Raw genomic sequence first — 21924 nt, 5'->3', positions numbered from 1 at the left:
TACCACCTTGTTACAGTTGTGGTCAGTAGGCTTGTACAACACAGTCTACTACTGCTTCCCTGAATGAAAGCACATTGAAATTAAACAAGCTTGTGTGTATCAGGTACTTTTACCTTCCTAAAAGGAATCACTTGTCTCTGCCTTTATTGGCTTGGCCAGATTTTTTTGACTGCTAAAAGCGTAGACTGCTACAGCCCAGACAGTGGCATCAACCCCTGGGAGGAATGATGTATCCACTTGATCTGTACCCCTCGGCTTTCTCAGCAGAGGATGTTTGTGTATCCTTGAATCAGCAAGGCTTGCAATACTACCCAACACGTAATAGGCACAGTTATACAACCAATGAGACAAGGCAATATTCGAATTTAGACTTGGACTCCTGGCTTCAAGCATTGGACTGGTCCAGCTCTAGTCGTTGGAGCTTTTGGGGGAATGAACCAGTAGATGGAGAATCAATCTCTCTTTCTCTGTAGTTCTCACTTCCAAATAAAATAAATCTTTAAAAATAATAATATAAACTTGGAGGTCAAGCAAAGCTGGACTGAATTCTTAGGCTACCTATATGCTCCATTTATGACTTTGCTCAATTTAACATCTAATCCGCCTTCCATTGTCTCTAAAATAGAACAATTACATGCAAACCTTCATGGTCTTTGGCCTTTTAAGTGAAACAAGCTGTGGAACAAAAAGTATGTGGTGAGAGATATGATACATACTCTGAAAGCAACTGTACTTTCCAGTCCAGCAATGGCTTTGTTATAGTCTCAGGACAACCTGTTGTATGTGACATCATCATTGGAGTTCACATGACAGAATAAAGGGGCTATGCTTCTTGGTAGAAGTAAGAAACCTTTTCATTGAAATGCACTTGGCGTGACAGGGTCCACAGTCTAACTCCTGTCTGCCTCACCACCTGTTTTGCCTGTCTCTTCCCTTGGCATCTTCCACTTCAGTCCTCCAGTCCCAGCAGGCTGGTCCCTCTCCTGAGAACAGGACTTCCCTGACTGCCTCGGCTTAGTCACTTGTGTCAGAGCACCAGCACCTTTCCTGCACAACACTTATATCCATGGGGATTAGACTGTGTGGGGAGAGGACTCTATGGGCACTCCCGACTCCTCAGTAGATATTAGACCGAATGAGAGGATGGATGCAGGGAAAGATAGGTGAGTGGATGGACAGATGCATGGATGGGCCACAATTTAGAAGGATGGGTGGATGGAAGGAAGGAAAGAGAGAAAGAATGAAGGAAGGGAGGGAGGGAGGCATTAAGCTAACTCACACCTACTAGGAGACCAGAGATACAATATCCTTGGCACCAGAGCTAGCAATGCTGAGACACAGTGTAACCCGGGCTGGGTGCTCTGTGCGGGGGCCTAGTAAGGCAGGTACAGTTCATTCCACACAACTTGTAGTACCAGAAGTTACAGAGGCTCCTGGGGTTTGTGAAGCCATCTTCCGCTTTGACCAAAAGCCACCTTCAGTGGAAACATTACTTTTCAGAGCACCCATTGACAGAGGGCTTTCCTCTTAATCTCAAGGAAAAGTCCAAAGGCAGCGAGTAGTGGTATTTCAAGGAGGAACGTGCAGGGGGCGTGGTGTACTGAGGCAGCACTGCCGTTGTGGATTAGCAGTGCCTGAGCTGACACTGGCAATGGGCACCAAGGGCTGCCCATCGTGTTCACACTCCATCAATGTAACCTAATTACTTCATCTCCTCTGTCTCCAGGCAGGTCGGCAGAGTTTGACCTTCAGGGCCACCTTAGCAACCCTGCTACACCTTCTGCTTTTCTTTGCTCAGTAGCGACATCTTCTCTGTAATTGGGTTTATTTGTGTGGGCACCGTGGTGCCTGTGAACGCAGCCTGGAAATGAAGAAAGACCAATGCATCCTCCTGAAGTGGCCCATTCCTGCTTTCTCCCTAGCTAACATTCCCACCCATTGAAACCTGGACCACTGGGATATCTGCATGAAACCCCGAGAGCCCCAGGAGGAACCACTTTGCCTCCCCCTCTTCCAGACAATTTTCGCTAGAAAAACATAGGTTGGTTTCTACCAGTGTCTGTCCAGGAATTTGCACTGAACCCTTGCTTTCTCATACCATGAGAAACAGTCTCACTTCCCTTGTCCCAGAGACCTGAACGCCGAAAGCAGCTGAGCAGTCAGACATGGGAGAACACGTTCTGTTCACTGCAGCTGTCCTTCTCAGCCCAGCCTGTCCTCGGCATGGCTGCTGTCTTCCCTCCTGAGCAGGTTGTCTTCTAGTTTTGTGATTTCCAAACTCGGGGTTGGACTGAAATGAGTGTCTGGTCTGGCACATTTCAAATCCTGCGTTGAGATGGCACTGCCTGTATGTCTGACGCGAAGCACTGTCAGGCATCAGCAAGCGCACAGAGCCTTACGGTTTCCAGGCACCCAGGCTAGCTCCAAGAAGGGCTTCCCAGAAGAAGCAGCCTGCTTAGTGAGGAGTGTAGTGACCGCTCCCAGCCTTTGATTTCCACCTCTGGTTGCAAAGCCTGCTGCCAGTGAGTGGAACAACATGCCTCAGTCTCTTCAGGTACTAAGCAGGTAATTTCTAACAGAGACCACTAGGTGGCGCTGTCCATAGCCTGTTTTTTTCCAGGCTAGGTCACTCAATTTCCTTCTTGAGCCTCTTTGACCAGGCCATGTAGGGGGCTGCCTGAGGGGCATTTACCCGAGTGTGGGAGACCCCGAAAGGCTCATCCTTACCAAATGGCAGTTGGTTCCCATGCCCCATTGGGAGCTGAAATTGAGTTGAGAAATCCAAGCAGTGGAGCATATCATACCATCTACCCCACTTACTCAGAACTAGAACAGGTGAGAGCAGCAGGTAGCAGGGAGGAAGCAGATTCAAAGCTGTTCAGAATGTCGGGCAGGAACTGGAGCATCACTTTGAAGAAGAGTGGGTAGCAAGCTTTGGACATACCTATTTCAAAGAGGTGGGTTATTTTAGGGATCAAATGGGAAACAGATCAGGGCACCTTAACTACTTGAATCCTAATCATCTAGATTTATAAAAAGCCTGGCTAAACCCTGGGTGTGTGTGTGTGTGTGTGTGTGTGTGAGAGAGAGAGAGAGAGAGAGAGTGTGACTAGCTGATTTCTTGACATAACTGTTAGAATCACTTTTGGAGGCGAGTCATAAGATCTAAGACCACTGATGGTGGTTAAATATCCATCAGTCCCATATTGCAAATGGCTCTGCTCTAAGTCACCCAGTTGTTCCTTTAAGAGCCTAAAATACCATTTCAGCAGGACCAACTAGGAAACTATGCAACCGTACAAGGGGGGCAGGAGTTTGGCTTTCCAGAATCTGCAGCCTGGCTTTGGACCCAGACTCTGATTGGAGCCCATAGCAAGAGCTGAGCAGTGGAAGATTTGGAGGGGAGGTGGAGAGGTACCACACTTAGTCCATCCTGAGCTCAGAATGCACTGTGTCCAGGTTACTCTCCTGGTAGAGCAGTGCAGCATCTTCAGACCAAAAGGATAGGAAGGATCCTAGGGCACATGGAATCCAGTCTTCTCCCCACACCCCACCCCAAGTGTCCAAGTCACAGATGTTACCACGTGAGGCTGGGAAGACACATCATTGGAAACTAGGTCACCTCCCTTAGCACTGAGCTGAACAATGCACTTTCCTGCACAGGACATGGACACCTCCCACGGCCTTCAGCCCTCAGGGGAAGAGGGAAGTCACGTAGAAGAAAAGACTTTGTAGAGGCAGGAGAGGTCAGGAATGAAGTAATGTGGGAACACCAAGACCACAGGCTTGGAGGTGTAGAGGATAGAGTCTCTGCCCCTGCCACCCCAGAGGCTGTGTATCCCGGAGAGTGCCACTCCGCTATGTGCACTGGTGCACACCTAAGGAAGAATTTTCAGACCTGCTGCCTTCCCTGGTAATCGCAGCATAGCACATCTGATGCTTGAGGAACTGGGCGTGCAGGAGATTGCCAAATGGTGTGGGAAAAGAAAAAAAAAAACCCACTGCACGTCCCATTGTTTGAGATCCCCAATTTCATGCTTGAAAGTAGTTGTGCTGCTACTTAGCTGAGCTTGGGGGTGACTCCAGCAAGGGTCACCCCCATCAGAAGCAGCAGCAGCCCTTCAACAGACTCAAATTCCCGTATTCCACTTCAGAATACCTGGGTTTGGTACCCAGGGCTGTCCCTAACTCCAGCTTCCTGCTGACACAGACCCTGGGATGCCAGGGTGTTGGTACAAGTTGTTGGATGCCTGCAACTCACTTAGGAAACCCAAGTTACTTCCCAACTCCTGGCTTCAGCCTGAGCCAGCTCTGACCATCAAGGATATTTGACAAGTTGAACAAGCAGATGAGAGCTTGCTCTCTATCTGCTACACACACACACACACAAAATCATATTTCAGATTTTCAAATTAGGAATGCTCAGCCTAGACTAATTTATCTGCTTCTTGATGAAGGCATTAAATTACGAAGATCTAGCAGCAGACCTAATAACCATTGTAATGTTGAAATAATGATGAACAAGGAAGAAATACGGGATTATTGGCAACTGCTGCAATTTAATAGGAATATATCTGTGATTTCTATTGATGATGTCACACAGGTGCTGCCAACACTACTACAGTTGGTTGCCAAGATCCATGATGGGAGGAAATGCCACATTGTAGCTAGATATTAGCAAAAATCAAAATAGGTGCCTTTTTGCCATCTTAGTGCAGAGGCCTCTTTGAGTTCTCCTCGGATCCTCCAAGAAGCTCCAAGATAAGAACTCAGATTTAGGAGTTAAGTGGCTGATGTCTGTTCTCTGCGGGGCTGTTATCTTCAAGAGGTCAGGGACCTTGTCGGCCTGGGTTCAGAACTATCCCTTGGCAAGGGCCAGGCAGTAGATGCTCACTAAATACTTAACAATAGCTCTTCTTATAGCATATGTCTAGTGTGACAGTCTGTGTGCATTTTATGTATGTATGCTGAAAACTGGTACTCAGAGCTCACACAGGACTACATGGATTGCACAGACCTGAAGCAGTCTGAATGAGTGACCCTCATAGGTCCCATTCTCTAAACCAATGGTAGGATGGAGCTGGCAGTTTAGTGTGTGAATGCACTAACTCCGCCCAGAGACAGGTTTATCAGGTGGGATGACCGAAATGCACGTACAGAGTCAAGGTCTTGGGTGGGCCACCCTGCATCACTACGTGGTTCCCCAGCATTCTCCTATGGCATGAGAGATCATGAATTCCACATGCATTTCTGATGGTGGCATGGTGCCCACCGGACTGCATTCAGCTTCAGAGGCCTTGAAGGTGCCGGTGGCTGCCCCGCAGTTGGGAGGAGACCATGCATGCTGTTGTGCCATTGAGAGAAAAAAAAAGGGAGGGATAAGAGATGGGGAGTGGGAAGGATGCTTGTTGTACAAACCTTGGTTAGCTGGCTGCAGAGACCGCCCTCCTGTGGCAACCGCAGTGAAGTGTTGTGCCTGCATGGGGCACTTTTCTTCGCTGGGACGCTTTGAGTTGCCCTTCTCATGTCTAGCAGATGGAAAAACTCGTGGACCGAGTGTGGATGAGAACATTCGTGACTGCCCCACTATAGGCCACCCCCTTGGTTTCAGCCTCAGGCAGACCAGAGCTAGTTGGACCCAACTCCTCCCCCAGCCTCTCTGAACTCCCTTGTCCTCCTCTCTGAACAGGCAGCGTGACTGTATCCAATTCTTGGATGCAGTCATTGTGTCGGGGTAAGCTGAGATGCCTGCCTGGAGCCAGGCCCCAATGTGCACTTGACAGCAGGCAGCAGTCCTTAAGAAAGGCAACTGCTTCCTTGAGGCCATTTCTTGGGAAGTTTTCCCTAAAGGACTCCCTAATTAGCAGTCTTATACCAAACAAGAGTCCTAAAAAAGTGACTGGCATGTAGGCCATTGAGGCAGAGCCCAGGGTTGTCATTCCCATGGACTTCAAGGAAAGACAGCTTCCTGCTCTCTCTCCCCCTGCTGGGGCCGGACAGGCCCTCGGTCTGAGCTGGTGTCCTGACAGCATCCAGTGGACGAGGTGAAATCACAACCCCACCCAAGGGCAGCAGCATCACGTCCCTAGACCAATACTGTGAAGCAGTGCACCTGCCTCAACACTCAGTTTGAACAGAGCCCTTCCCGGTGTCCTGACCAATAGTTGTCTTGTTGCCTCGGGTGTGAGATTCAGATGGGGCAGGCGCTGGGAGGAGGCTGAACAGCAAAGGCACTTGGAGGTGACGCTGACCTGCAGATAGAACGCATCACCTCTGTCTAAAGCTCAGAGTGCAAAGGATCTGGGGGGAGGGGCAACCTCCCATCCGCCCATCCCTTTGTGGAACCACTGAGCAGATAGCCTTGACATTGGTTTAGTATCAGAGGACCTTGGACTTGCTCTGCTAGAAGCTTCTTCATTATTTAATGAAGTCTGGGGTCCTAGTGAAAGTAGTTCAGTGTAGGAGGTGGAAATTCTTGGAGAAGGCAGTGTGCATGGTGCTAGGAAGCCATCAGCCCTGGGAGGGGTGGGGAGAGGAGAGGTAGACGGCATGGGGGAGGAGGTGGCATGCTGGGGGCATAAACAGGCCCCTGAGCCAGGCACACCTCACAGGGGATGCTTATCTAGGATGTTGGGTAGGGGCACCTCCAGCATGTTTAAAAGGTTTTGATTTTGTGCAAGAGACTACGTCGAGACTCCCCACACAAGTGCAGCTTGCAGGGAGCCATTGTCAGGGGAAGGAAATATGAAACAGTGGGTGTCTGTGGCTGCCAACAGCGGTGCTCCCAGTGCTTGTTTGAGTCCAGCGGGACACTCCTTGACCTTGAAATGTCTTCCATGTGCTGCAAAGGGAAAGGGGCTGGCTGGAGGCCGGGGTGGGGCGGGAGGAGTCAGGAGAGGGAGACTGAGCAGGCCAGCCAAGTGCACAGCCCCAGTCCAATGGAGACCGTGGCTGTGCTGCTCGCACTGGTCACTGCAGTGTCAGATGCAGACCCTATTTAGAAACGTTGTGAGTGAGATACGGCAACTGTGTACAGACACCAGGAGATCCTGGCCATGTGCTGTGTATGCTGGTGGATCCAAGGTCCCTGTCATCTGTTTTATCCACAGTGTTCCCTGAAATCCTTACGCTAGGTCCCTAGTCACCCATTTTCCAGATGGGAACACAACAATTTCAATGTACCTTGTGCCCAAGCCCATTCATTTTCAGACCACCTTTTTCCTAACATCTGTAAACCTCCCTTCATGCTGCTTTTGTCTGATTTACATTTGGATTTTAGGGGAGATTTGATTTGAAAGGGGAATCTATTTTGGAAAGCAAGCAGAACCTTTGAAACACAAATCATAGTACATAGCATCCTGCCTGCTTGTTTGCACAGACTTGTTCAAGGGGGCATAAACTTGAAAGACAGAGAGGGAGAAATCTTCCATTCATGGCTTGTTCTCCAGAGGACCACATTTGGCTGGGGTTTGCCTGGCCAGAACCAGGAGCTCCAGCTAGGTCTCCCATATGGGTGGCAAGATGCTGAGGATTTAACGACTCTTCCGCTGGCTTCTAGGTGTGTTAGCAGGGAGCTGGATCAGAAACAGAGCAGCCAGGACCCGAAGCAGCACGGATATAGGATGCGGGCATTGCAGACAGCTGGTAGCTCAGTGTGCCAGTCCAAACCACTATTTGCACAAATCCTTTGACAAGTTAACAAGCACCCGAACACTTTCCCCTTCCTCCAGCTGCACACTCTGCTAGGATTTTTGTTTTCCTCCCTTGACCCGAGCGGTTTTCCTGGTGAAGAAAGGTGTGAGTTAAAAGCTGGGGACTTCAAAGTGACCCCACAGCGGACTCCTGGGGCACTGACTGCGTAAATGGGGGCATCCTTAGTAGCTAATCTAAGAGCAGAGTTCCTTCTTTCATCCCATCAGCAGAATCTGATCGTTGCCGAGGTTCTTCAAGGCCAAGAGCTTGTCCCTGGTCTGCATAGCCAGAGCCAGGATACAGAGGTAGACATTTGGGGAGGTCACGATATGATTGACAGCCCAAAGAGGGAAGGAAGCAGGTGATCCCTGAGGGGGAGTGTGATGGTGAGGCTGGGTCTTCCAGAAGGCCAGGCTGAGGGTGGCCAAAGATGAGTAAGTGTGGAGTCAAACACGACAGCCATGAGGTTGGCCGCGTGCGTGGAGAGGCCTCAGGCCACGTCGGTCCCATGCAGCAGTGGATAGACTAAGGATGTTGCTGTGTGTGCAACCAACGGGCTGCTCCCTCAGCACGTATTTGCCAAGAACCCACTGGGAACTGGCCACTGTGTCCAACCACAGGAGAACGTATCAGACAAGACAGAGCAGGTGACACCCATGAGGAGCTTAGCTTGGCAGGGGGAGGGAGATTATGGCAGATCCTCAGTGTGCACAGTGAGTGAGGTACAGCCTGAGCTCACTGGGGAGTGGGCCTGGCCAGGCGTGCTGAGGGACAGGATCTCACATGGAGAGTCCGAATGCAGCTGATAAACATATTTCAAATAAAGCCTTGGCCTCACTTGATCTTCTGAGTCTAGAATCAGCAAACCACTGATCCGGAAGCCAAAACTCAGCTGCTGACAGTTGGTATAGCCAAGAGCTAAGAATGGTTCTGTTTGAATAGCTGAAATAAAAATCAAAAGCATATCTGTTTGATTTCAAATGCATTTATAGTATTTAGTTGAGGGACAGAAAGAGAGGGGAGTGAGGTTTTTCCATCTGGTTCCCTCCCCAAGTGCCCACAACACCTGAAGCTGGACTGGGGGATGGGGGACTGTACCAGGCCGAAGCAAGGAGCTGGGAATGCTGTCCAGTTCTCCCACATGGTTGGCAGGAGACAGGGTATGCAGTAGCAGGAAGCTGGAGTTCAGAGCCAAGTTTCCAACCCAGACACTCCAATGTGGGATGTAGGCATCTCCACAGCAAGGCCAAATGCCCGCCATAGAAGGAAATCTTACAACGGGGGAAAATCATCAGAGATTGAAATGTACTGTCCACAGGCAGGCTTCTGGGGGAGGGAGGGAGCCCACTCACTCTCACACTGGTCCATGCTCCCGTGTGTTGCACAGGCGGTGTCCTTGTTTGTAGCAGTGGCCATGTGGCTTACGGAGCCAACTCTATTTGGGAAATGCTGGCCATCTCCTGTCCCACTTCGCGCTACTCCTGGGTAGAGGCCACGTCTGGATCAGACCTACCATGCCCAGAAACCCCCTCACCACCCAAGGAGGCCGGGCAATGCACAACACAGAATGAATCTTTAGAACGGACAAACTGCCTCTCCTAGCCACGGCAGCAAAACCGTGGCTGTGGGCCCCTCCCATGGGGAGTGTGGGACAGACAGCAGTCCTTGGCGGCCCCTCACTTCCTGACGGGGAACGCCTCAGAGACCCGCCTGACTCCTCTGAGCCTCACTCAGTATTCTCTAGTACTCTGAAGCAGCGCCTTGATTCGGGATCATGACCCCATGCTGTTCTCGTTGGTGGGGAGATGCATGCATGGCTCCTGGAGTCGAATGCAGCAGCATCCGTGACAGCCATTCATGCCCTGCCCCATCACCCCGGGCTTGTGGCTCTGACATGGAATGGAGAATCCTTGGGCATCCTAGAGCGTCCTTCCAGTGTTTTCATGATGGGTATTGGGAGTTGAAGGGGTGATTTTTTTTCCTTTTGGTGTAACTTGCTTGTTGAACTAACATGAATTCTCATCTTCTGCACAGCAGAACTCAGCTTTATAAACAGATTATGGTTTGATTGAAAAGCACAGTGACAGAGAGAATGAGAAACAGAGGCATAGAGAGACACGAGAGAGAGAAACTCTGCTGGTTCCTTCCCCAGTGGCCCCAGTGGCCCCAGTGGCTAGGACTGGGCCACCATGTGCTGTCGGGAGCTGGATGGGAAACAGAGCGACTGGGATGCTGGCTTTGCAGGCTGCTGCTTTCCTCGCCACACCACAAGATTGACTCCGAACCCTACTATTTTTATTTTTTAAATGAATAGATAAGAATAATGGTTGTGGTGCTGGTGTGATGGCTCAGTTGGCTAATCCTCCACCTGCAAGCATCAGCATCCCATGTGCACACCAGTTTACACTGCAGCTGTTCCACTTCCCATCCAGCTCCCCGCTTGTGGCCTGGGAAAGCAGCAGAGGACGGCCCAAAGCCTTGGGACCCTGCACCTGCATGGCTGACCTGGAGGAGGCTCCTGGCTCCTGGCTTCTTATCAGCTCAGTTTGAGCCGTTGCAGCCATTTGGGGGGGAATGAACCAACGGATGGAAAATCTTGCTCTCCCTCTTTCTCTGTAAATCTGCCTTTCTAATGCAAGCGAATAAGTAGCGGAAGAATGGTTCTGTCTGCAGGTGTGTAATGGGATTGTTGGTGTGTCTGGGATGTGGCACTTAGAAATACATCCCACTTACCACTCACCTCCAAAGTGCCAATGTGGTAGGAGGGCGGGAAGACATGTGAAACTTTAGGAAATCAGAGATGATCGTCATGAAGAGGAATAAAGAATTCCCAGTAAGTACATCTCCATGGTCAGTTGTTGGTATTTGCAAAGATGCAGTGTAAACTTTTTCCAGCTTTTCTCCCCTCTCCTGCCTTGGGAAACGGGAAGCTTCATCCATGTGGGGACGTTAAAAACAGTAGGATGGCGCCACCTAGTGCCCATGCTCTGTCCCTGCACCTGAGGGAAGCCTCCAGCCCTAAGCTCTGTTTGATGTCCCTGTGTAGGGGGCGCTTGCCTGGCAGACCAACAGCGCAGTGCCTCCCCAGAGGATCCGTGGGGCTGAGGGAATGCCTCATTAATTTATCCCTGTTTTCTGTCTCTGTCGCCCGAAGCGCGTGTCTCCGACTGTGCTGAGAGCTGGTAGTTGAACAGCAAAAGGATGCATCCTTAAAATCCCTGGCCTTCATCCCCACCCCTGCTGCCCTGGCTGCACAGCTGGCCTGTTACCTGCTCTGGGGCTATTGGGTAGGAAGTAGGACTGATAGGCTGCTTGACCTGGGGCTGGACTATGGGGGACAGCCAGCCATGGACCCACTGCGTGTCCTGCAGCCTGTTCAACTCCTTCTTGCCCAAAGCCACCTGATTCATGTCAGTGCTCCCCTCCAGGCTCCCTGCTGTACTCCCCCCAGGACCCTTTTCTGCTCAGCTGAGCTCCAGGGATCTTTGCCAAGCACCAGCCTGATCGTGTTAGCCTCAGCTTCAGATTTCTCCAGCAGCTTGCCAGGGCTTGGGGACAAAGATGAGAATTGTAATCTGGTCCCTGAAATGCTCAGTGCAGCTGCCCCTGGCACCCTCACCTGCCCTCTTTCTCCATGCCTCGCTGTCCTGCTGGTCTTCCTCAGTCCCAGAGCCTTCCCTCCTACAAACCCTTTCCCTGCCTGGACACCCAATTCCAGTCCATCTTCTCTCCACAGACAGAGGCGCCCTCCCCCGCAGGTGCAGTTCTGCCCGTCTGCATTCCTCTTTGGGTCTACAGCTTCTCGCACCCAGGAGACTGGCCCCGTGGGAGACCTGTGTTAACATTGGGGGACTGTTTTGCAGTGACCGGAGTCTGGGTGCAGCTTGCTGCTGGAGTAGCATCAGGGGATTGGAGGCCAGAAGTGGTGCTGCCCAGTGCACAGGAATGCTCTGGCTCCTGGGAGCCACAGGCCAGCTCTGAGGCTGTGACCTCCCTAGACTCTAAGTTCCTGAAGGCAGGGATTGTGGGCACGGAGAGCACAGGAAGTGTTCTGCACGTTACCAGGTCTCTCTGTGAAAGGTATTCAGAAAGTTCGTGGAAAACTTCACATGTTATAGAAAAAAACTAAGGGTAAATTCCAAATTTTGGAGCCACATGAACTTATCTTTTTTTTTAAGATTATTTTTATTTGAAAGGCAAATTTGACTTTGAGAGGAGAGCGATCTTCCATCCACTGATTTGCACCGCAGATGGTGGCAATGGACAGAGCTGAGTTGTATTTATTTAGAGTCCAGTCTGTTTACAGTAAAATTATCATCTACAGTAAAATTTAATTACCTGGGACACAGCATAAGTCGGATGGCCTGGCTTCTTCAAAAATGAATCCACCATTAATCAAAAGGCCCAATGATTATGCTATATTAAAAAAAGGCGAAGGGACTGGCATTGCAACCTGCAGGTTCAGCTGCCACTCAGGCCACTGGCATCCTGTAGGAGGGCCACTTCCAATCCAGCTCCCTGCCACTGTGCCTGGAAAAGTAGTAGAAGATGGCTCGAATGCTTGGTTCTGTACCACCCCTGTGGAAGACCCAGTTGGAGCTTCAGACCGCTGCCTTTCACCTAATCCAGCCGCAGCTGTTGGAGCCATTTAGGGAGTGAGCCAGCAATAGGACACATTTCTTTCTCTATATCTCTAGAACTCTGCCTTTCAAACACATAAATAGTAAAAGTAAAATGACAAGCTAAATTGAGAGGCAGCCACTATCAATGATTTTTTTTTTTTAAACATTTGGAGGATTTTGAACATGCAGCTGAGTTTGGTGTATTTGGCATGAAAATGGTTCTTAGTGGGGCAGATTAGGCGAGGTGGGCATGAGGTGTCCAATAGTCTGCCGTTCTCACTGGCGTGGCTGAGAAGCTGTCGTGGATGTGCAGAGATGGGACAGTGTTAGAGGTCGGGGGCCTCAGGTGGAAGGGCATGTGGGTGACGCGGTGCTGGGGTCTCTGGGGGCACACGCAGTTCAGCCGCCTGCTGTGTCTGCCACGCCCTGAGCCCCGCCACCTGTATGTTCAGTCTGCAGCTCCCCGCCCGTGCACATGAAGGTGCAGCCACTGAACCAGACGGCGCTGCAGGTGTCCTGGAGCCAGCCGGAGACCGTCTACCACCCTCCCATCATGAACTACGTCATCTCCTACAGCTGGACCAAGAATGAGGACGAGAAGGAGAAGACGTTTACCAAGGACAGTGACAAAGACTTGGTGAGGCCCTCTTGGGCCCCTGGTGGTGCTGACGGAGGAGGGAGAAGGGGTGCTGGGCTTCCACAGCAGCTCCACAGCCTGCAAGCTGCAGGTCTCCTTGTGTTCTCACTGCCTGATGAGCGTGAGGACTGCCATGGCCATGCTGTCCTGCAATGGCCGCTGGGTGGACAGGGCACCGGACCTGCCTCAGTTGCAGCCTGACCTTGCACTTGCCAGCGGTGAGAGCAGGAAGAGCTGACCAGCATCCTGGTACTGACCCTTTATAGCTGACAGCTTCTCTTCCCTTATTAAAACAGAAATCTAGGAGTCCTGTCCCACGTCTGTCCCCAGCACCACCCACCTGTCCCCAGCCCTCACTCTTCCCTTTTGCCTCATGTGTCCTGCCTTGCATATCACTGTTACCCACTGGGCCCCGTGGCCCCGATCTTTCCTTACATCTGCTCTGTGGCTGTCAGATCCTCAAACACATGTCCTCACTGGGAACTGCACACACCCAGTGCAACTCTTGTTCATATTCACATGTATGTTTTTCCAGCACCCAGGAAGGCCCTTCGGAACAGGTGCTTAAGGAAATCATCATTTTCCCCTGCGACCAGCAAGCTCTGCCACAAGCTCTCCAAGTGACATATTTGCGTCTGAAAACCTCACTTGCCTTTATTGTTAATCCAAGGAGGGCTTTGGGATAATGAAAGCTGTCAAGGCATCCATGTAGGAAGAAAGGCAACAGCACTGAGTGGGATTCTTAATAACTGTAACCATTTTCTCTTTGTCCCAATCCAAAGTCCTCGGGGCCCATTCAATCAGGTTTAGAATAATACTTTTCACATTCCTTTAGATGAAGATACTTTGAGTTCATTTCCATTTATATTTTCAATTTCGCCACTAGACATTGTTATCTGGGTCACGTTGGGGAATGAGGAGCTTTCTGAAATCCGAGAGGCATCTATTGAAAGGCACCCAAGGTTAGGATGTGTTTTAACCTTTCTGCTGTCACCACCGGAGAGTCCATCAGGAAGGGATCTTTCTCTTTGTGAAGGAAAGAGGGCTCCCATTCATCCGTGGCGACTGTCTCAGCGCTTGGGCAGTTTCTTGCTTTAAGTGGAAAATAATTAAACATGCAAAGATGAATAGATACTGACTCAGAGTGAAATCGAATGAGTGCCGGCGTCGCTGGAATATGGAGAGTTTGTGACGAGCAGACAACGGGGTCAGAGGTTTAGAGAACGAGACATAAATTAGTTTCAGAGAGAGAGAGAGAGAGAAAGAGAGAGAGGCCGGTGGAGGGACCACGTACTGTGTGACAGCAAGCTTTCTGGGGAGAATTTTAAGGGGTGATTCTTTGCGGGCCCACAAAATTAATTTTCCAAAGTCCTCAGCAAGCCACGTGTGCTGCGACCCAACAGACACGCTGCCCAGAATCCTAAAGGCAGTGCTTCATCTCCACGCTGCCTCTTCTGCTTCCCTCCCTCTCCCACGGCCTCATCCTTGGAGCGGATGTCACTACCCACCTCTTACGCAGGAGATGGATGAGGCCCCAAATTCCACGCCATCACGCTCACCTACTGCGTTCACCCCAAAGCCTTCTTCCTGGCAGCAGCAGCAGATGTGACCACAGCCACGTTTTCACACCCATGCAAAGGTTTTGCCCTCACTGCTTTAGAAAGCCCACCCCTGTGCAGGGTTCAAGTGCCACCTGCTTTTTAGGTATTTCCCGTTTACTCATGTTTGAAGGCTGCTGGAATGAAACCGTCATCAAAATTCTATTTCCTGAGAGTTTCAACGCACAAAACAAGTTGTGAGCTGCTCATACAGAATTGCCTTGCGTTCCTCACCCCATTTCTCCTATTAACCTCATCTGTGCATATCTGTCACAACCGATGAACCATCCCAGCTTGCCCTATTATTTTTTTTAATTTGAAAACCTTTTCCCCTCCCATTCTTCCCTCTGTGTCTGGTTTAACTCACTCAACATCATGTCCCATAGTTCCATCCGTTTTGCTGCAGCTGACCAAATTTCATTTTTTAATATCTAAAGAGTATCTCATTGTTTATAAATACCCCATGGTCTCGCTCCATTCATCAGTCACTCTGGTTGATCCCATATGTTGGCCATTGTCAACACTAATGCTGTAAACGTGGTGGAGTAGGTGTTTCTGTTAGAGTGAGCTGGTCAGTTTTGAAACTCTGAGGCTCTGAAGAGTGGGTGGTACTGGACAGCGTTTGGCGGACTGCATAGTCAGTGCCTGGGCTTTGTAGGTCTTCCTTCCAGAAGGAGCCTTCGGTCCGTGGGGAAGCACTGTCTGCCATCCACACCCTGATGCCGTTCTCACATTTAGCTTCAGCTGTAAATGGCTGTTGTGGTTGCCCCTTCTCCTCCGCTGCTCCCTTCCTGCATACACACCAACCAGTTTACAAAACAAGCAAAATGGGCGCTGGCCTTCCAGATCAACTCATTGCCTTGTGTCTCCTCCCCCGCAGAAAGCCACCATCAGCCACGTCTCACCTGATAGCCTCTACCTGTTCCGGGTCCAGGCTGTGTGCCGGAATGACATGCGCAGTGACTTCAGCCAGACCATGCTCTTTCAAGGTGAGCTCTGGTGCCCCCCTCTCCAGCTTGGGATCACCCATGCGCCCGGGAACCTGGTTGGCCAAAAGAACACACCTGCCGTGAATGTCAGTGTAGGGTTTTAAACCTTGCCCGGGAAGCCCTGGGAAGGCATATCTGCAGATCTTTCAGATTTAGGGGATTCAAAACTCGCAATAAATTGCCAACTACACTCATGCTGCTGTGCTGTAGAACTGAACTAATTCATCCTCCCCTAGTGCATTGTGACACCTGGCTTCCAGCCTCCCACCACCCACCTGTCTCTGCCATTCTGCCCCAGGAGTGACCTCCATTGTACTCTCTGCTTGAGTGGCACCAAGTGTCTTGGTTTGTCTTTCCATACCTGGTTTATTTCACTTAATAGGACATCCTCTAGAGATCTCCAGTAGCTTCAACACTTAGTGTTTACATTTTCTGTGCTAATGTTCACGGTGACCTCAGCCATCTGTTGGAATGAAATGTGCATAATTGCATTTTTCTCTCAAAGAAATGACCCCCACTGTGCCCACGGGTACCCAGAATATAGAGCTAACTAGCCGTATGTGGAATTGGGGCACAGGCCAAGGCCATGTCAGTACCCCCAAGGAGAGAGATCGCAGGAGGACAGCCTGGAAAGCGTGCTGAAGCAGGCCCTAGTGTTACTAGCACAAAAATCAGGATGAAGCATGCCGTGTGCTCAATGACAGCCTGGAAGATGTTAAAACGTGTGGTGCATAGGGCCCTGAGTTCACCGGTGTCTGCATGGACCTTGAAAAGTTTAATGTTTGTAATGTAACTCCTAACCCATCACTTGTGGCTTCTCAGTGCAAGTGGTTCCAGTATCTGACCTCAGTGCCCCGATGAGGATGGCCAGGCCTTCTTTGTCCACAGACACTGTGCTGGGTGCTGGACCCGAATTTACTCATGGTATGCATTGGGATTGATCTTTCTTGCTGGTAAAGCAAGGGACAAGATCCTTAATTTACACCTGCCCATGATGGCTTTGGTATCTTTCCTGTACCTACAAAGCAAGCAGCAGCAAAATCTCAATCAAGGTGAGCTAGCTTCTTTTCCAGTGAATCAGATAGGAAGAGTGTGTAAGCCACGGAGGCCAACGTACAAAGCAGATCAACCCCTAGGATTCTTGTTTTGAAAGGCAGAGAGCATAAGAGTGAGAGGGAAGCCTTGCACCCTCCAGTTTATGCCCCCAGATCACAGCAGGCATTGCCTGACCATGCCAGACCTAGGAGGCATGGACTCCATCTGTTTGAGCCATTGGCTCTCACTCCCAGGATGCACAGAGCCAGGAGTGAAGCTGGAATATTCCAGAATGCGATGCGGGTTTCTCCAGTGGTGCCATAGCTCACTGCACCAAACACGGACCCCAGAATTTAAGCTTTAAAAGATGTTCATCCCCTCTCAGAGTATCTGGGTTCGAGACTGGGCTTTGCTTGCTGTTCCAGCATCCTGCTGCTGCAAGCCCTGGGAGGCAGTAGTAGTTGATTGCAGTCATTGAGTGCCTCCCATTTGCACGGGATTATCAGTCTGTGTTCGCATCTCCCGTCTTAAGCCTGGCCCAGCCAGCAGCTCTTACAGGCCTTTGGGGAGTGACCCAGCAAGTGGGAGCTCATTCTCTCTGTCTTGTCTCTCTTTTCTCTGCCTGTCTCTTCTCGGATTAAGAATAACTATTCCAATAAATAAAAGAGAAAGAATAAAGCTTAGCCAATTCGATAGAAGCCTTATTCAGAATAAATGAAATTCACTGTAATGAATTTATATCTGGTTTTGAAGCATGAGGAAGCTGAATATTTACCTTATTATGGTAAATACAACAATATTTATGGTTTATAGAACATGACAATAAATATGTTATATTGGCCTTCCTGTGGCAAAAAAATAATAACAATAATAATAGCAAGCAAAATTTGTGACATGACTCACAGCTACGGAGCATTTTCCCATAAATTGTCTCATCGGCACCTCACTTGGTGGCAGCTTGTAATGTAAGTGTTAGTTTACAAATGGGAAAATGATGTTCTCCAGGAACAGGAGAAAAATCGCTCAGCTACCCAAGCAGAGTTGGGTTTCCTGCTGTCGATTGCAATCATATATACACGGTAACGGGCAACCCCAAGGAGTCGATGTTACCCAGTATCCCAAGCCTTCAGCCACAGGATGAAAAAAACAGATGCCCAAGCTTTCAAAAAGCGTTTCTGCCATCAACAGCCATGCAAAACATAGCCTACACAACCCCCTGGAGTCCCCCCTCAGAGTGGTTTTAAATAAATACACAAAAAAGGAACCAATTATATCCTCATGCCTTTGTCAAAATGTTTGGAACACATTCACAGTACGGATTACATATGCCCTTTTTAAAATAAGTGTTGGATAGCAAGTGGTTGGTCTGTTAGCTGCTGTGGTTCGGGGTAGTGATGGACATGAGTAGTCCTCCTGGCATAGTCTGCAGGGCGGTGGGAAGCCAGCAAGCAGTGCTGAGGTCAGCTCCCTGCACCGACCACCGAGGCTCAAGAGCAGGCCCTGCGAGAGCAGAGTGACAACACCGCTGGGCTTTCCGTCCCTGTGCTGTCACTAACCCTGGTGTGGGAATGAAAGGCTGCGTGCTGACGGAGTGGCTGCTTCAGCGCCGGCCTTAATTCAGTCAGTGCAAAGAGCATGCAGAGGAGGTCTCTGGGAGCTGTGTTCACCTGTCTGAGCCAGGCAGGGATGGGCCCATGAGCAACACTGCAGTCCTGGAGTGCTGTGTTTAGTCTTGTCTGAGACCCTTACGGTGGCTTCCTGGACTGGCTTCTTTGACCTGGCATCTAAAGGGGCACTGAATTCTGGTTCCCTCTGTTCTCCGCATGTTCTCTCCTTACCCACTTTTCTGTCAACTATGCTAAACAAATGCACAATCCATCAAGGGTTACAAAGGCAGGTGCCCGTGGGGCCAGGGATGGTGTACATACGAGAAAAGGGTAGACCAGGGGCACTTGGAGGTCACGTGTTCACAGAAAGGGGAGTCCAACAGCATAGCAGAATGCCACCCCCCTGCACTGGGGCAAAGTCTTGCTAGATGACGTGGTTTTGTGTAGAAGCCAGAAATTGGTGTGTTGGTGGCAAATTCACTTTGTAAAAAGAAGCTTGCGATCCAGACACGTACGTGCGGGCCACTTGCCATCTCTGGTGAAGTACACACCACAGCAGGTGTGAGTGTGAATCATTTTGGGAATTAAGGTCTCTGCTCAGTGTTCAGTGTCATGCATGTTTAGGAGAGTGCTTTTTTAAAGTTCCTGGAAATACTGAGTTGAAAGATAGGTTTCTTTTGGTGCCAAACACTTTTAATTCACCGCATAGTTTTCATATTCTGCATATCACGAATTGTCGAAGATCCTCTCTTTATGCCTGGTTTGAAAGTATTTTCTTTTTGTCCTGGATAAACCAGTCCCATGTTTTGATTTGAGCTTTTTCAGTATACTCTTCACTCAGAAGTAGATTTATGTACTTGAGACACTGCTACTCATCTTTGAAATAACCAGAGGCACTGCTGAGCAGAGTGGTTCTCTTTTCGAAATGTCATTGTTTACATTATTTGCAGTAGTCAAAAGGCATACACCACCCACCTGTGCACCAAGGCGTAAAGCAAAGGCCACATCGGTGCTGTGCAGTCGGTGTGAAGAGGGCCGTTCCGACATGCCACAGGATGAGTGGGTGCCTCTTGACATCCTGCCTCTTGAAGGATGCCAGTCACAAAGGGACAGCAGCGTGTGACTCCACGTACAGGGAGTATCCAGATGAGTCAGGTCCACAGAAACAAAGGGGGATGGTGGTTACCAGGGCTAAGGGGAAGCAGGCGACGGGGTGTTAACTTCAGTTCTTGAAGATAAAGATCTGGAGATGGATATTGGATAGAGAAGTAGTGTATGTCACAAACTGTCTTTAAGATGATAAATGTATGTGCATTTTACTGCATCAAAATACATTTTTTTTAAAATCAGTGTTAAATAATTCATGGGGAAGGGGCCTGCGTTGTTGCACAGCAGCATAAGCTGCCACCTGCAAGGCTGCCCACCCATGTCAGAGTGCCGGTTCAAGTCCTGGCTGTTCTGCTTCCAAGGCAGCTTCCTGCTCATGTACCCGGGAAGGCAGTGCTTGGGTCCCTGCTCCCTCATGAGAGATCTGGATGGGGTTATGCCTCCTGGCTTCAGCCTGCCTCAGCCCCTAGCCAGTGAGACCATGGAAGGCGTCAACCAGCAGATGGAAAATCTCACCTCTCTCTCACTTTCACTCTGTCACTTCTATGTCTCTGAAATTGTCTGTCAAATAAACCTTACAAAAAAAAAAAGATTGTCCATTTAAAAATAATAAAATTAATTGGAGATCAGGACTATAGGAAGTAATGAATGCCAGAAATTGTCTGGTTAATAGAAATCCTTCAGACCGCTAAAGCAACAACAGTGTCATACAGGGTTCTAATGTATATGAAGAATAAAACACAGTGTACAAAGGCTGGAGTGAACGGACTTCAACATTTACACCATTCTGACGTGTTTAAATGGTAAAAGCACTACATTAAGATAAGCGGTAGTTTGTTTAATCTGCGTATTAGAGTCACAGAGTATAATCCTTTAAGAAATGAGTGCCAAAGGTATGATCCTATGTAAATGAAGTTCAAAAACAGGTGACGCTGTGAGAGGCCCTCACAGTGGTTACCACTGGGGGCTGGCTGGACTGTGAGTGAGTAAGGCTTCAGGCAAGCTTCCAGTCTACAAAACCCTGGAGAATGTCTGCATCTTAATAGGGCTGGTGTCACTGGGTGTAACATCTGTGATTTGAGACTTACGGTTCAGGTACTTTACTCTTAGTTGAACCTCAGTAAAGCAAAAAAAAACAGTAACAAAAATGAAAGCAGTGCTTAAGACGGAGGGCAGCAAACTACTGTCCGTGCCCAAAGTAAGCCAGCTAAGAAGTGTTTTATGGTTTTAAATGGTTACAGCTATCCAAAGAGCATAGTAATTTGTGACATGGGGAGATTGCAAATAATTTAGATTTGTGCCCATAAGTAGTTTTGTTGAAACAACAAAAGGCTGTGTTGATTACAGTGTAATTTCTTTGTTTCTCAGCTAATACCACTCGAATATTCCAAGGGACCAGAATTGTGAAAACAGGAGTGGTAAGTAAGGAATGATAATTGATATGAGCATCTATTTGTTAATGTGCAGTGCAGAGTGTGACCACAGGGTGGCAGTGTAATGTCGGTAAACTGCTCAATGGGAAGCCATGAAAAATCAGGACAAAATAACAGGACTCATTCTGTGTCATTCAGTGCATGACAGAAACGAATCAATTAGCATCCCTAAATGGCCATTTTATATACTTTTGTCGAGGTAAAAATCCTCTATACTTATAATTATGTTAGAATTGGTTGATATAAGAGGGTCAAGAGTTGTATCTGTTGCAAGCCTGTCATCTGACATATGGCAAAATCCATAGGTTGTCACTTGTCCAAAGTTATCTAATATATGTTTCCCCATTCCTGATACAGCTAATACTGCCTATACAGGAATAATAAAAACGGTCCAGAATTCTCTAGGTACTTTCTGGGTTTCAGGCACATACAGTTTTGTTGCTTAGTCCTTCAGGCAACCCCAAGGTCATTGTCACTGTTATTCCCATTGTACAGATGAGGAAACCAAGACCCAATGAGTTAAAGTCCTGTGCATCCCTGAGAGCAAGGGAAGGGTCCCCACGTCAAGCCAGGCTGCCTCCCGTCTCTGCAGCCAGGGCCCTCTCCTTGCTGGCATTTGGTATTCTTTCCCCAGTTTGAGTACTTTACTCACTCGGATCTTCTCTAAGTAGCCCAGTTGTCCCACTACAACCAGCTGACAAAGTTACAAATTCCTAAGTTCTCATTCTTGTTCTCGGCTGAATGCATGATAGATTGGAACGGTGGATTCCGGATACCAGCTCCTAAGAACCCACATGAAGTCAATGTGTCAGAGCCCGTGTGAATCAAACCTCACAGCCAAGTCTGAGTGTAGTGCACTAGGGCAAATGAGCTGAGGTGGTAGGCAGCCCTGCACCTGCACCTGCAGCTGCCTGGCCTGCCTCTAGGATCGGCTTCAGTTGAAATCCAAGCATAGTTTTGTCATGGTGCACATCTTCAACACCCCTCTGTTGGGGGCGTAGGTTTTGCCACGGACAAACCCAGAGATTCTAGAACATGCAGGGCTGTACCACTGCCTGTGTGGAGGCGTGCAGCGTAAGAGTGTTTCCAAAGTGGCTGATGCACCTGCAGACCTGGGCAGACCCTTTCCTTCTTGGCGCACACACACACACACACACACACACACACACACACACACACTGTAAGGGTGTGTCCGGAGATGCCC

General features: G+C 49.3%; 1 protein-coding gene across 3 annotated transcripts in view; it reads left to right on the top strand.

Moving 5' to 3' along the window:
* The window catches only part of PTPRG (protein tyrosine phosphatase receptor type G), a 698717-nt gene that overhangs the window by 588462 nt on the left and 88331 nt on the right, over nucleotides 1-21924 (top strand). For all 3 annotated transcript variants that reach the window (XM_058678459.1, XM_058678457.1, XM_058678460.1), the window contains exons 9-11: nucleotides 12767-12951; nucleotides 15430-15538; nucleotides 20656-20705. In XM_058678459.1, coding sequence (XP_058534442.1) covers nucleotides 12767-12951; nucleotides 15430-15538; nucleotides 20656-20705 — 344 coding nt within the window. The remainder of the gene's footprint in view (nucleotides 1-12766; nucleotides 12952-15429; nucleotides 15539-20655; nucleotides 20706-21924) is intronic.

This window comes from Ochotona princeps, chromosome 21 (assembly GCF_030435755.1).
Source record: "Ochotona princeps isolate mOchPri1 chromosome 21, mOchPri1.hap1, whole genome shotgun sequence".
Classification (NCBI taxonomy): domain Eukaryota; kingdom Metazoa; phylum Chordata; class Mammalia; order Lagomorpha; family Ochotonidae; genus Ochotona; species Ochotona princeps.
The sequence above is the reverse complement of the archived record's forward strand: the minus strand, read 5'-3'. Positions and strand labels throughout refer to the sequence as shown.